General features: G+C 51.1%; 1 protein-coding gene across 1 annotated transcript in view; it reads left to right on the top strand.

The window, feature by feature from the left end:
* The first annotated feature begins 14,668 nt into the window (after nucleotides 1-14,668).
* Nucleotides 14,669-15,806, top strand: part of NDST1 (N-deacetylase and N-sulfotransferase 1) — a 30,542-nt gene continuing 29,404 nt past the window's right edge. Inside the window, exon 1 of the mRNA XM_038739840.1 lies at nucleotides 14,669-15,570. Coding sequence (XP_038595768.1) covers nucleotides 15,061-15,570 — 510 coding nt within the window. The 5' untranslated portion in view covers nucleotides 14,669-15,060. The remainder of the gene's footprint in view (nucleotides 15,571-15,806) is intronic.

The raw sequence follows: 15,806 nt of genomic DNA, 5'->3' as shown, positions 1-15,806 counted from the left end.
GTACGTGGTTCCTGTCCCACATGGAGAGAGAACTGTTTAATCCCCAGTTTACGGATAGAGAAACATGAGGACAAGAAGTTAGGTGACTTGCATGAAGTTACCCAGAAGTCAGCCAGTCATATTTACTGAGCACTTACTGTGTGCAGAGCACTGTACGAAGCGCTTGGGAGAGTATAATATAGCAGGTACATTCCCTGCCCACAACAAGCTTACACTCTAGAAGGGGAGACAGACATTAATATAAATAAAATAAATTATGGATATGTATGTAAGTGTTGGGGGCTGGGTGTGGGGATGAATAAAGGAAACAAAGTCATCAGCAGCAGGTGGGTTTTGTTTTGTTTTTTAAACATGGCACTGGAGAACATTGTAGGAGTCTAACAGCCAAGGGAGGAGGCGGGTGATGGCGAGGGAAGGGCCAATCCAATAAGCTCGTCTCTAGACTGAAAGCTCACTATGCGCAGGGAATGTCTTGTAATATTGTACTCTCCCAAGCACTTAGTACAGTGCTTTACACACAATCAATATGACTGAATGAATGAATCCAATGACAAGTTAGAAAGTGTACCCACAGGAGAATTGGCTTGCAGTGTGGCCAGTTTCTTGCAATTTCTTCCCTTCACCTCTGTTCCTTTAATAAGCATAATAATAATGGGATTTGTTAAGCACTTTCTGTGTTGCCTATAGACTGTAAACTCCTTGTGGGCATGAATTGTTTCCACCAACTCTGTTGTATTGTACTTTCCCAAGTGCTTAGCACAGTAAGTTCTCAGTAAATACCATTGATTGATTGCCAAGTACAGGGCTAAGTGCTAGGGCAGACATAAGATAATCTGGTTGGGAACAGTCCCTGTTCCCAAGGGGCCCAAGGTCTAAGGAGGGTGGGGGTTTCCCCATTTATAAAATGAGAACAAGAATATGTGCACTGTCCCTCTCTCACAGGACAATTAGCGAGGTATCGGTAATGGGCTTCGGAGAAACCCCAGAGAAGTACCAAGTTTTATTTTTCTCATTTGGAAGCACACATTGTGTGTTGTGTGCATAACGTACGTGTGTGTATGTGTTTTTGTGTGTGTGTGGGGGGGATTTCAGGGAATTTATTTAAGGGCAAGCAGCATTAATGGGCCTGTGTGCAGGGGCGTGAGTGTATTAATGAGCACACTATGCCACGTGTATTTCTCTCTCTCTTTTTCTCTCTTACACATACACTCACTCACTCACTCACCCCCCCCTCCCAGCACAGAAGGGCCCAGCTGTGCTCCATGTCAGCCTGCTGAATAATAATAATAATAATAATAATAATAATAATGGCATTTATTAAGCGCTTACTATGTGCAAAGCACTGTTCTAAGCGCCGGGGGGGTTACAAGGTGATCAGGTTGTCCCACGTGGGGCTCACAGTCTTAACCCCCGTTTTACAAGATGAGGTAACTGAGGCACAGAGAAGTTAAGTGACTTGCCCAAAGTCACAGAGCTGACAGAGCAGGATTTGAACCCATGACCTCTGAGCCCTTGCTCATTCCAGTGAGCCAATCCGGACACACACAAGACGTGTTGGAAACTGGGTCCGGTCTGACTCTCAAGGCCCGGGGAAGGGATTCTCAAGGCCTGGGGAAGGAGCCGAGATGTTGGAGGGCATCCCGTCATGCCCTGCCTCCCCCTCTTTCCGCAGCCCAGGCTCCTAACAGCTAGACTCCACTGTAACACTGCCAGAGGCTGGAAGGAGATTAGGGATTTTCTGTGTCTCTTCATCCTACAAAGCCTTTCCTTTCTTCTCTCCCAATGCTCCTCTGCCGCCTTGATCAATCAGGGTGGAGGACCAGCAGGGGTTGCTTCTGGTCTCCCAAGGCCATGGGGATTGGGGAGTCCTGGAGGGGCTGAGTTGCTGACCCCCCAGGACAGAGGGCAGACCCCTCCTCCCTTCATGAGGGCCATTTGGGTCAGGCCATTTAGAAGGCGGTGGCCAAACTATCAATCAGTGGTATTTACTGAGTGCTCACTATTGTGCAGAGCACTGTACTAAGCACTTGGTAATAATAATAATAATCATAATGTTGGTATTTGTTAAGTGCTTACTATGTGCCAAGCAGTGGTGGCCAAACTATCAATCAGTGGTATTTACTGAGTGCTCACTATTGTGCAGAGCACTGTACGAAGCACTTGGTAATAATAATAATAATCATAATGTTGGTATTTAAGTGCTTACTATGTGCCAAGCAGTGGTGGCCAAACTATCAATCAGTGGTATTTACTGAGTGCTCACTATTGTGCAGAGCACTGTACTAAGCACTTGGTAATAATAATAATAATCATAATGTTGGTATTTGTTAAGTGCTTACTATGTGCCAAGCAGTGGTGGCCAAACTATCAATCAGTGGTATTTACTGAGTGCTCACTATTGTGCAGAGCACTGTACGAAGCACTTGGTAATAATAATAATAATCATAATGTTGGTATTTGTTAAGTGCTTACTATGTGCCAAGCAGTGGTGGCCAAACTATCAATCAGTGGTATTTACTGAGTGCTCACTATTGTGCAGAGCACTGTACTAAGCGCTTGGTAATAATAGTAATAATCATAATGTTGGTATTTGTTAAGCTCTTACTATGTGCCAAGCACTGTTCTAAGCTCTGGGGTAGATACAGGGTAATCAGGTTGTCCCACGTGGGGCTCACAGTCTTCATCCCCGTTTTACAGATGAGGGAACTGAGGCCCAGAGAAGTGAAGTGACTTGCCCAAAGTCACACAGCTGACAAGTGGTGGAGCCGGGATTTGAACCCACGACCTCTGGCTCCAAAGCCCGGGCTCTTTCCACTGAGCCACGCTGCTGCCCCTGAGTACAGTATAACAGAGTTGGTAGACGTGTTCCCTGACCACGAAGAGCTGACAGTCTAGAGGGGGAGATAGACATTAATATAAATTACAGATATGAACTTAAGTGCTATGGGGCTGAAGGTAGGGCTGAAGTCCAAATCTGAGCATGCTAGTTCCATTGGTGGATTAATCTGTTAAGTACTTACTAAGTAATAATAATTATGATGGTATTTGTTAAGCGCTTACTAGGTGCCAAGCACTGTTCTAAGTGCTGGGGAGATAGAAGCTAATCAGGTTCTTCCACGTAGGGCTCACAGTCTTCATCCTCATTTTCCAGATGAGGGATAGAGGCCCAGAGAAGCGAAGTGACCTGCCCAAGGTCACACAGCAGACAAGTGGCGGAGGTGAGATTAGAACCCACGTCCTCCGACTCCCAAGCCCGGGCTCTGTTCCACTAAGCCACGCGGCTTCTCCGTGTGCCAAGCACTGGGGTAGATACAAGATAACCAGGTTGGTTGTGCTGGGGCTCTTAGTCTAAGAGGTTGGGAGGATGGGTGTTTTATGTCCATTTTACAGATGAGGGAACTGAGGCACAGGGAAGTGCAGGAACTTGCCCAAGGCCCCACAGCAGGCGTGGAGATGGAGATGGAAGTGGAACCCAGGCCTCCCGGCTCTCAGCCCTGTGCCCTTTCTGGCTTCTCTTCCCCTCCCCTTTGATGTGTTACTTTGCCATGAAGTTGCCCCCGGCCAGATCCTCAGGCTAGTCCTCCAGCTTGGGGGGCAAGTTTTCCTGCCCCAGCTTTTTTTCCCTAGTGGGAAGAGCGGCCAGGATGTGGGTGAATATATCAGGAAGAGAGTGAGGGGTGGGGCCATTCCACCTCTCTGCTGAAGAACTCCTGGGAGAGACCCACCTCATTTAAGAAGGTGATGGAGACTGGGGATTGATTCATATCAATTCTATTTATTGAGCACTTACCCTGCCGCAGAGCACCGTACTAAATGCTTGGGAGAATACAATATAGCAATAAACATTCATTCATTCATTCAATCGTATTTATTGAGCGCTTACTGTGTGCAGAGCACTGTACTAAGCACTTGGGAAGTACAAGTTGGCAACATACAGTGACGGTCCCTATCCAACAGTGGGCTCACAGTCTAGAAGGGGAATGGATATTCCCTACCTACAATGAGCTTATTCATTCATTCAGTGGTATTTATTGAGCGCTTACTGTGTGCAGAGCACTGTACTAAGCGCTTGGGAAGTACAAGTCGGCACATGTAGAGACGGTCCCTACCCAACAACGGGCTCACAGGCTAGAAGGGGGAGACGGACAACAAAACAAAACACGTAGACAGGTGTCAAAATCGTCAGAACAAAGAATTATAGCTAAATGCACATCATGGCTCAGTGGAAAGAGCACGGGTTTTGGAGTCAGAGGTCATGGGTTCAAATCCCAGCTCTGCCAACTGTCAGCTGTGTGACTTTGGGCAAGTCACTTAACTTTTCTGTGCTTCTGTTCCCTCGTCTGTAAAATGGGGATTAAAACTGTGAGCCCCCTGTGGGACAACCTGATCACCTTGTAACCTCCCCAGTGCTTAGAACAGTGCTTTGCACATGGTAAGCGCTTAACAAATACCATTATTATCATTATTATTATTAAATATGTAGAAGTAAAATAGAGTAATAAATCTGTACAAATATATGCAAGCGCTGTGGCGAGGGGAAGAAAGTAGGGCAGGGCGGATAGGGAGGAGGAGAGGAAAAATAGTCTAGAGGGGGAGACAGACATTAGAGAAGCAGTGAGGCTCAGTGGAAAGAGCATGGGCTTTGGAGTCAGAAGTCATGGGTTCAAATCCCAGCTCCACCACTTGTCAGCTGTGTGACTTTGGGCAAGTCACTTCACTTCTCTGGGCCTCAGTTACCTCATTGAGCCCCACGTGGGACAACCTGATCACCTCGTAACCTCCCCAGCGCTTAGAACAGTGCTTTGCACATAGTAAGCGCTTAATAAGTGCCATTATTATTATTATTATTATTAATATAAATAAATAAAACTAGAGCAGTTGGTTTCCTGGGGTGGTCCATTCAGAGGTGTAGGTTTTAGGGTAACCCAGCTCCATGCTGAAGGAGCCTCTGGGGGGGCTAACCCTAATCCTAACTCCCCCTCCATTCCTCACCTTGGTGTGTCCCAGCCTGCACCCTCTGATCAGGAGGCTGGCCTTCCCAAGTGGCTGGGGGTGGAGGGGAATGCGGGGACGGGGGGGGAGACAGGGGTGTGGCAGATTAGGGGAACGATGGAGGCATTTGGAGGTGCAGGAGGGTTTTTGCTGCCTGACTCCAGCCCCTGGGGTGGCCTTGGGGGAGGGCTTGTCTGGGGAAGCTGAGGTGATGGTAATGTTGTTTGTCAGGGCTTTGGCAGATTAGGAGTGGCTTCTGCCAGCCCTCAGTGCACGGGGAGACTGGTGGATGGTTGTGTTCACTCTGTGGTAGCCGGACCCTTGTCAGGTGGGTATCTTCTCGCTCTTCCCCCCGCCCCCTTATCTCCCTCTGTCTCTCCCACTTGAGCCCTCCCTTCACCCCACATGGGATTGGATCTGCCCTCCTGAGTGCTGGGTCTGTGGATGGCGAAGGGGAGGGGATTGCCTCCCTGTCATCTGCCCCGGTCACAGGAGCGGATTTCTGAAGGCTCTCGTTCTGCCTGGACCCGTCCGGTGGCAGTTGGGTGAGACGAGAGAGGCGCCAACGTGAGACTCCGGGGCTACTCCCAGCTGGAGGGGGCACGGAGAAGGTGGATGGAGCGAGGGCCAGTAGCACTGACCTTCTGCCGGGACTTTTCCCTAAGAATTCTGTGTCCCAAACGCACCTGGAGTGAACGCTTTTTGTGTGTTAATAATTTACTTGATGATTACATGTAACGTTTTGTTAGAGACTTTAAACAGTGGATTTTAATATTCAGTTCAAATTGTCCCCTTTCCTCAGCTGGGGAGAGTTTGGCACCTCCATGGCCCCGCTGGCTGCCCCCACCCTCCGACTCCTGACTCGTTTCACTGCCAGTGAACGAGCCGGTTTTGAGATTTGGCTCTCTCCCAGCAGACTGTTATCTCTCGGACTTCTGTAGCTCCTGGTACCGGTGGTGCGTGTTAAGTAGCGCAGTGAGCTAGCGATAAAACTTCACCGGTTTTGTTTTGTTGTCTGCCTCCCCCTTCTAGACTGTGAGCCCGTTGTTGGGTAGGGACCGTCTCTATATGTTGCCGACTTGGACTTCCCAAGTGCTCAGTACAGTGCTCTGCATACAGTAAGCACTCAATAAATACGATTGAATGAATGAATGGATGAATCCGGCCCTGTCGTTTGGGCCCTCTGGCTCTGCTCATACCGGCAGTGGGATCGGCAGTATGAGGCCTTCCCAGACTGAGCCCCTTCCTTCCTCTCCCCCTTGTCCCCCTCTCCATCCCCCCCATCTTACCTCCTTCCCTTCCCCAGAGCACCTGTATATATGTATATATGTTTGTACATATTTATTACTCTATTTATTATTTTACTTGTACATATCTATTCTATTTATTTTATTTTGTTAGTATGTTTGGTTTTGTTCTCTGTCTCCCCCTTTTAGACTGTGAGCCCACTGTTGGGTAGGGACTGTCTCTATATGTTGCCAATTTGTACTTCCCAAGCACTTAGTACAGTGCTCTGCACATAGTAAGCGCTCAATAAATACGATTGATGATGATCCAGAACGTGTCAGTCCCGAGCCCGTCTCTGCAGCTGGGGTCAGGAGCCAGCTGAGTCCGAACATCTGGCCGTGGCTGGGGGCGGATAAGGGAGGTGGGGTATCGAGCCTCAGTGGGCTCACCAGGATGCGGCTGCCCTCCATCCAGCTCCATCCGTGTCTCTCCCAGGTTGGGGCCTGGGAGGGTGCTCTCTGGCTCCTAGGGAGGCCTCTTAACTTTAGTTTGGAGGTCTCTGCACCCTGGGCTTAATCCCAGGCCCACTAGTCATCCTACTTCAGAAACCTGGGCAAGTTCATTTTCTGGAAAGAAAGCCAATGCCTAGCCCTAAGACTAGGGCCGGCCCTAGGCCCTAGTGACCGGGCTTAAGTGTCCGAGGCACATCTGGGCCCTGGAGGCCACAAATACCTTCCCTACCGTCTGTGGCCCCCCTGGGTTTAGAGTGACGCTCATGGTTGTGGTTCTGGCTGCCATCTTCCCCCTCAGACTGCAGCTTGATGGTAGGGGGAGGTTGTTTCCTACAGGTCCGACCCTCGGCTGTGGGGACACCCGTTGGCTCTGTGTCTCGGCTTTGATTTCAACTTCTCCCCCTCCTTGGGCTGAGTGTTTGGATTGGATGAAAATGAGATTCAGGCCCGGAAGTCGTTAGGAATTCAGGAATGTGTGGAATAGTTTAGGGACAGCTCTGCCTGGAGGCAGGGGACTGATCCAGATGACACCTGAGGTTCTGCTTCCCGTCCCAAAGCTCCTGGCTTGGTGCTCAGAGCCCTCTCTTAGTGTGTAGCTTTGCTCAGGGCTCTGGGTCCTATTCATTATAGGTTTAGGTTCCCTGATAGTGGCTGTCTCTGTCCCCACATATTTCCTACCACGGACAGTGAGTGACTTTGGGATTGTAAAAGGATCGGTCCATCCCAATGATTTGTTTCTCCTATTCCAGGTGTCCTGGACAAGGGAGGGAATGGGTCATTCCTGCAAAGTCGTGATTAGCCCAGGTCATGCCCCGGCACGTGTGCTGAAGTTCCTAGAACGATGGTGGCATCTTCCCAGAGAAAGGAGGAATCTACCTCCCGGGCTGTCAGTTAAAGGTTGGGGCCCGCTCCCCTTCCTGGAGGACTGTGGGTCTGCTACGAGGGAGCGGGATTCTGAGAAGCCGTGGGTCGACTAGGGGATCCGACTGCCACCCTGCAAGGGAAACTTGCAAGCTTGATTTGGAAGATTCCAAATGCACAATGTTTATCTAGTTAAGGTTGATCGGTTTCAGTGCTGACCGGCCTCTGCACACGTGTGTGTTTGTGTGTGTGTGTTGCCTTGTGTTTGCACTGTTTCTTAATCCTTTCCCTGGGAGGCATTTGGGTATTCCAGAGGCTGAGTTGGTGGTGGTGAGGGGGACGACTGCAGGGGGCTATTTGTTCTTTCTTACATGCCTTTTCTTTGGGTATTTGGTAAGCGCTTACTATGTGCCAGTTCCTGTACTAAGCACTGGGATAGATACAAGCTAATCAGGCCATTGGGTGCTTTTGTTTTTCTTTTTCTTTTTACAAAACCCAAGTATGTCAGCAGCTTCAGATTTCCCGGTGGCCCGTACAGCAACGCAGCATTTTCTGGGAATTTTGGGAACCCCGCCATCCCCACTCCCTGCCCTCTAGTAATCAGCAAGTGAGTGCAGAGGGGGCTGTGGCAGGAGAGGATAATTCCAAGAAAGAAAGAGATTCCGGTTTCAGGCTTAGGGGCGGTGGCCTCAAGCCGTGAGTCCAGCGGGGAAGATGATGGAGAAACATCCAGGCGGGTTGTGGAGCAAACGTTGATTTTAATATTGGTTGGTTTGTAACTGACTGTAGCTTTTGGTGTGTGTGTGTTTCCCTCCCTCCTGCTGCCTTGCGGGTAATTAAAGTTGAATGTGTAATCTCACCCTTTCAAACCGTCTCCTTGTTCAGCTTCTCCAAGCACTGACACTAAATCCTTTGGCTGTCATTTCTCTGCCTGTAGCCAGGGAAGCTCGGGTGTCACCGGTATTCAGGCTGCCTGTGGTTGACTCCTCACAGGTGTGTGCGGAGGGAAGACCAATAGGAAAATCGTGGTGTGGTGATGCGGCTTACAGGAAGGAGTGAGTGAGGAGTGATGTGGTGAGTGCGGAACCGGAGAAATAAAGGCCCCCAGCACTGAGGTTGGAAAAGCCCCGAGCCTGGCAGGTTTCCTGAACACAGTGGAAGGAAGCCTCACCTGGCTCCCAGCTTGTGTACATATCTCCTTCCACACTTTCCTCCCATCTGGATGTTATTTCAGTGTTTTATATCTCCCACTAGACTATAAGCCCCTGGAAGGCAGGGCCTGTGTCTAATCTGTTGTACTTTACCAAGCGCTTAGTGTAGTGCTCTGCACAGAGTAGGTGTGTTGGTAAATACTCTTGATTGATTCCCTATATTCTTTTGAGATTGTGTTTAGAACTGGAAATAGTTTTGGGGGAGAAGGGTGTCCGGTGGCTACATGATTGTCTCCCCACAAACTATTTCCAATTCCTTTGGCCAAGGAGCAGTAGAAGTGGCAGCATTTATTGAGCTCCCACTTGGTGTGGTGCACAGGGATTGAGAGCTGTGAGGGAAAAATAAACTATGAGACTCGGAAATCCCTTCTCCTTTCTAATCTAATGTCTCATCCTCCCTCATTCTGCCCCATCCACCCCACTCCAGTAGGGTCACTTAGCCAGATTCCACTTTAAGGGATTAATGAAAGGCCTTAGGGAAGCCTGGGGCCTTCCTTTAAGAGAGTTGGGCAGGAGGCAGTATTGGAAGGAGAAACCCCACCTCCTCAACAAAGCTTCCCTGTTTAATTCCCTTCTCTCCAGGGCATATCATCCCAATAACCAATCAGTCAGTAGCATTTATTGAATACTTACTGTGTGCAGAGTGCTCTAATGAGTGCATGGGAGACTACAGTTAATCGATTGATTAATCGACATGATCTCGGCCCTTAGAGTGTTTCCATTTTACCATCTCAACACTGAAATACTCACAGCCACCCCAGTCACACTCTTGTATCTACCTGTACTGTTCAACCACTTATTTATTCATCTTTCCATTCTCTTTTCTCCCCTATTAGAGTGTTAGTTCCTGAAGGCAGGGATCCCCTCCAATTAGCACGATGCTCTGCACGTGATAGAGCCTCAATAAATTCTACTGATTAGTGTGAAACGGGCTGGTACTAACTACCCTTGTTATACCCTTGTGCAGGGAATATGTCTCCCAACTCTGTTAAATTGTATTCTCCCAAATGCTTAGTACAGTGCTCTCTGCATGTAGTAAGTGCTCAATCAATACCATTGATTGATTTCAGCAGCTGGTGGCCTGGAGTTGCTTTGGAGTTGACTGCCCCTGCTTATAGCCCCGTCTCTCCATTTAGTGGAGTCTGGCAGATCTTCCTGTTGGGGAGAACTCTGCTGCCTTTCTACTCTGTCCTTTTTCCCCCTTCTGCCTTCCCTCCAAGTTTCTCTCGTGGCCATGAAGGTGGTGGTAGGGATGGTCAGGTTTTTTGATGGGGCTGGGGGTGGCTGGCTTTAAACACCAATGCAGCAGCTCTGGTTTCCATGGCATTTCCCGAAACTGCGATGTTGCTATGGTGTCTCCATGGACACGAGAGCATCTCATTCATTATCGCTAGCACCTTGGCAGGGAGAGACAGGCTTGGTGGGTGGGAGGCAGCAGCAGGGTCCTGGCTTGCTGCTTCGGGCAGGTAGAGGCCATGGCAGGAAGTTGGATTGACCCGTCTTCCTCTGCTGCTCTTCAAAGAGGAGGAATGGACAGGAGAGGGTCTGGGCATGACCTATAAATCAGCAGATGCACCGGCAAAGCCAGAGCCCAAGAGCAGAGAGCAGAAGGATTCTTCAAGGACTGGAGCAGGGGAAGTATGGAATGAAGGACTCAGGATGGGATGGGAACTGTCCCTCTCACAGGTGGTATTCGAGCAGTTCCACTGCCCTCGTTTGCAGACATCACCCTGTTTGGTTTTATGAGCTCCCAGTGGCTCCCAGGAAACAGTGATTGCCCTGTGGGCAGAGGAAGCCCAGAGATCCAAAGGGAAAACCTGCCATGGTCCAGAGTGCTGCAGGATTAGAAGCATGGAATTTCCAGTCTGTTGTGTAGCCTGTCGCACAATACGTGTGTGTGTGTGTGTGTGTGTCTGTATAAGAGATCCTGCCTGCCAGCTCTCTGAGGGAGTGAGGATTGATCTTGCCTTTCCTAGGTGGATAAGGTGTTGTTACAAAGCACATCTCCTCTACCTCAAGAGACCAATTTGTTTCCTCTGCCTCTTTCTAGGAGTTAGGGAGTGTCACGGCGGTGTTACAACACTGCTGAAATGGTCGGACTGTCTCTCCTCCTCCTCTCCTTTCACTTCTCTCTCAATTCTCACCCAGTCTCCCTCCAGGGAAGCTAAAGCTGGGCTCAAGCATCCCTATATCCACCCTCCAGCATCCATCCCCTGCCTTGTCCCTGGAGACAGGTCCTGCCTCTCCTTCTGGTACTGCCATCACTTGGATGGGGCTGATGGGATTAGCCAGAGTTTCCATTAATCCATGCGCCTTCTTGCCCAGGGAGAGAAAAATTGATCCGATTTGCGGTTCAGGATTTTTGTGGTATCGAGGCACTCGATTCACAGTAGTATTAATAGTATGAAAATAAGCCAGTGGCCCAACCCCCGTCCATAAGGAGCTCCCATTCTAAGAGGAAAAAGAGATAAAAGTATGTACCAACAGAGCAATCAGAATGGATGATTGAAAAGACACTTGTTCATCATTCATGTAACAGCCCGGACTTCCTGCCACACTCCTGTTTCCTGTGCTGGGGAATGAGCTCGCAACAAGAGGATTTACTGGGAGTAAATATTTGGCTCTTAGCGACCACATTTCCCCATCCTAGATCATCCGTCAAGGGCGGGATCCTGTGGGTTGTGGGCTTGGGGAGACAAAAATGGAGGCACCTCCCTGGCCCTCCATCTGCCCTTGTGTGATTGTGTATGTGGTGTGGCAGACATCCAGTGGGCCAGGAGAGCTGGGGGCCTCCTGGCCCGGTTGCTGAGGCTTTGGGTGACTCAGCAGAGCATATTTATAGTTCAGCTCCACCTGCTAAGGTGTGAAACAAGAGGCAGTAGGCGATTCGGTCCTGAGCGGTTCAGCCGGAAAGAGGAAACAATTCCGGGCCCCTTCCGGAAACCTCCGGGCAGTTGTGCAGGACCTTCTGTGGTCCGAGGAACCCCGGGTTTTATTGGGCCCATCCGGAGCTGGGGATGGGGGAGACGAGAGGTGGTGGAGGGAGTCGGCACTTGAAAAGTTTCCCATCCCTCCTCCTCCAGCCAGAGTTCCTGATGAGTTCGGCAACCGGTTCCTGCCCTAGGGTGGGGCGGAGGGGTGGCCCCTCCCAGAGCTGACCCCTTTCAGCGCACCTGAGTGATGATGATGATGGCATTTATTAAGCGCTTACTACCTGCAAAGCACTGTTCTAAGCGCTGGGGAGGTTACAAGGTGATTGGGTTGTCCCACGGGGGGCTCACAGTCTTAATCCCCATTTTACAGATGAGGTAACTGAGGCACAGGGAAGTTAAGTGATTTGCCAAAGTCACACAGCTGACAATTGGTGGAGCAGGATTTGAACCGATGACCTCTGACTCCAAAGTCCATGCTCTTTTCCACTGAGCCATTCTGCCTCTCTGCTTCCCTGAGTGGTTGTTGTGCCTGGCTTTAGCAGTCACAGGGCCAGCCCAGAGCTGCCTTATCAGAAGAACTATATAAACTGGCCCCTCATTTAACCAGTCCTTCTGGCTCTTGGCTCCTGGAATCTGTCCTCTGCTAGGAGTGGGAGAAGAGTGTTTACAGTCAGAACTGGCATCGATCGGGTAAGCCCTGGGAGGGTGGCAGGTGGGTAGGCCCGGGATCGTTTGAAGTTGAGAGAGCAGGGCCTTCTCAAAGAAGGAGGGGTAGGCAAGTGATGGAGCCAGCTGAAGAGCTGAAGTTTGGGGCCTCTCCCTAGGATGGAAGGAGACGGCAGGTGAAGTGGGTAGCCTGCCTCTGCCCTTCTGACTCCTGGGTCAATTGGGCAAGGGGGTTCTTCTTACCAAGGTGGCGCGGAGCCGGGTGAGAAGAGCAGTTGATTGGGGTGAACGTTGCTCGTTCTGAAAATCGCCCCTCCTTTCCAGCCCCCATTTCATGTTTCTACCTTCAGGGAGGCGTGGTGAAGAACTCATACTGTCCCCTGTCGCCTCGTGGCTTTGGCATTACTGGGGAAGCACTGGCCTGGTTTCTGGGAATCAGAACGAGGGTGACCAGTGGCGTCACTCCCGATGACGGTGACCCATTAATTGTTATAATTTATCAGAATGATGGCCTGGTTTCTGGGAATCAGTATGATGACCAGATTTCCGTGCCCTATGCTCCTGGGTAGGGGGCCCTCAGGGATCGGGGCAGAGAGGAGAAAGAAAGGGTGGGGGCGAGGACAGAGGCGGGAGGGAGCAAGGCTGACTCGGTGCTACTGCCACCGTTTTGATGGAAGCGGTGGCAGAAGCAGGGCAGTCATTGATAATGTTAGGGAGGAAGAACAGAGCAGGGGTTTCTCTTCCTCTTCCAGTTTCTATTCTGCCCTGGCTCATTTTGGGGTTCCTGGTACGGTCAGCAGCACGTTCACTATCTGGCTGCACCAGAACCTCTTGTGAATAGCTCTAAAATGGGTTGGTGATGAGATAGTAGTAATAATAATATTAATAATAATAATAATGATGGCATTTATTAAGTGCTTACTATGTGCAAAGCACAGTTCTAAGCGCTGGGGAGGTTACAAGGTGATCAGGTTGTCCCACGGGGGGCTCACAGTCTTAATCCCCATTTTACAGATGAGGGAACTGAGGCCCAGAGAAGTTAAGTGACTTGGCCAAAGTCACACAACTGACCATGGGCGGAGCCGGGATTTGAACCCATGACCTCTGACTCCAAAGCCCGCGCTCTAAGCTGGGGAATGATTGAAGTAATAATAATAACAATAACAATAATGGCATATTTGAAGCGCTTACTCTGTGCAAAGCACTGTTCTAAGCACTGGGGAGGTTACAAGGTAATCAGGTTGTCCCACGTGGGGCTCACAGTCTTAATCCCCATTTTACAGATGAGGTAACTGAGGCCCAGAGAATAATAGTAATAATAATAATGATGGCATTTATTAAGAGCTTACTATGTGCAAAGCACTCTTATAAGTACTGGGGAGGTTACAAGCTGATCAGGTTTGTCCCACAGGGGGCTCACAATTTTAATCCCCATTTTCCAGATGAGGTAATAATAATGGCATTCATTAAGTGCTTAGTATGTGCAAAGCACTGTTCTAAGCACTGGGGAGGTTACAGTGTGATCAGGTTGTCCCACGGGGGCTAGCAGTCTTAATCCCCATTTTACCGATGAGGTAACCGAGGCCCAGAGAAGTGAAGTGACTTGCCCAAAGTCACCCAGCTGACAGTTGGCGGAGCTGGGATATGAGCCCATGACCTCTGACTCCAAAGCCCGGGCTCTTTCCACTGAGACACAAATTCTTGTGGCCTAGTGGAGGGACCACAGGCTTGGGAGTCAGAAGGACCTGGATTCTAATCCCAGCTCCACCACTCGTCTGCTGTGTGACCTTGGGCAAATCCCTTCACTTCCTCTGTGCCTCAGTTACCACTCTGTAAAATGGAAGTTAAGACTGTGAGCCCCGGGTGAGACAGGGACTGCGCCCAACCCGATTTACTTGTAACCACCCCACCACTTTGTACAGTTCCTGGCACATAGTAAGCATTTAACAAATACCACTATTATTGATTGGGGTCCCTCCCACAGGGTCCTCTGCTTTTTGAGTGGCAGGCCGGAACCCTGAAAGCTGTGACTGTCCCACCTAGTTGGGGTGCCAGGGCACTTTCCATCAGGGTGTTGAGGTGCCATTTTTCATGGTGCCACCCTGGCTAGAGGCCTGTGGTCGGCAGGGGGACAGGACAGCACCACCCACCCCCATCCCTGAACCCCTTTCTGCTTTGGTCGGGGACAGGGTGGGCTGACCCTTCTGGCCTCAAGCTCTCCTTCGTGACTTGCCTTTCTCCCATTCTCCCGTCCGTCACAGCATTGGCCTCACCGCCCTCCGCGGGCCCGGCCAGAAGCCATGCGGGTCCCTCCAAGCGGAGGTGCACCCCCGGGCCCCCACCCGACGCGCCCGAAGAGGCCCTGACCTCTCCCGCGCACCGCCGATTCTGCTCTGGGACGGGACCGGGAGCGCGATTGCCATGGTGACATGAGAAGAACGGGGAGGAAGAGCCAAGCAGCACGAAGCAAGCGGCCTGCCCCCGCGGCGGGCAGGACCAGACTCCTCTTCTCTCTCATGCGCCAATGGCGTCACTTCCGATGATGGTGACCCATTCGCCGTTATAATTTATTTGACAGTTTTTTGCTTCCCCGTGGAAAGACGCGGGGTGGGGGCGGGCGGAGGGGGGCACCCGGCCGAGCGGCACCCCGGCCTCAGGATGGGCGTCCCCCCGCGGCTGCGCAGGGTGTGCCGGCAGCTGTCCCCCCAGGCTGTGCTGCTCCTGCTCTTCGCATTTTGCCTCCTGAGCGTCTTCGCCTCCGCCTACTACCTGTACGGCTGGCGGAGGGGGCTGGAGCCCTCGGGCGACGCCCCCGGGCCGGACTGCGACGAGCCCAAGGTCGCGCCCTCCCGGCTGCTCCCTCTCAAGACCCTCAAGGTGGTGGACTCGTCCCGCACGGACCCCCTCGTGCTGGTGTTCGTCGAGAGCCTCTACTCCCAGCTGGGCCAGGAGATCGTGGCCATCCTCGAGTCCAGCCGCTTCAAGTACCGGACCGAGATCGCCCCGGGAAAGGGGGACATGCCCACCCTGACCGACAAAGACCGGGGCCGTTTTGCGCTCATCATCTACGAGAACATCCTCAAGTACGTCAACCTGGACGCCTGGAACCGCGAGCTGCTGGACAAATACTGCGTGGAGTACGGCGTGGGCATCATTGGCTTCTTCAAGGTAACCTGGCTGGCTGTGTTCGGCCCGTGGAGCGGGATGGTTCCTCCCTACCAGGGTAGAGAAGGGGTTGCGGGTAGGGGGAGGTGACTTGGAGATCCCTGCGTTGGGAGAGGACCCCCCATTCAACACACACACTCCCCCAGCATTCCCAAATCCCCCTGGCTCTGCCTTGGCCTTGAGTGTCAAGTGAGGGTGAGCTCCGAGCAGACCCATGGACCTTGGGCTGAGAAGAGACT

This window comes from Tachyglossus aculeatus, chromosome X1 (assembly GCF_015852505.1).
Source record: "Tachyglossus aculeatus isolate mTacAcu1 chromosome X1, mTacAcu1.pri, whole genome shotgun sequence".
NCBI lineage: Eukaryota > Metazoa > Chordata > Mammalia > Monotremata > Tachyglossidae > Tachyglossus > Tachyglossus aculeatus.
Note: the sequence above shows the minus strand (reverse complement) of the source record. Positions and strands in the feature narration are given on the sequence as shown.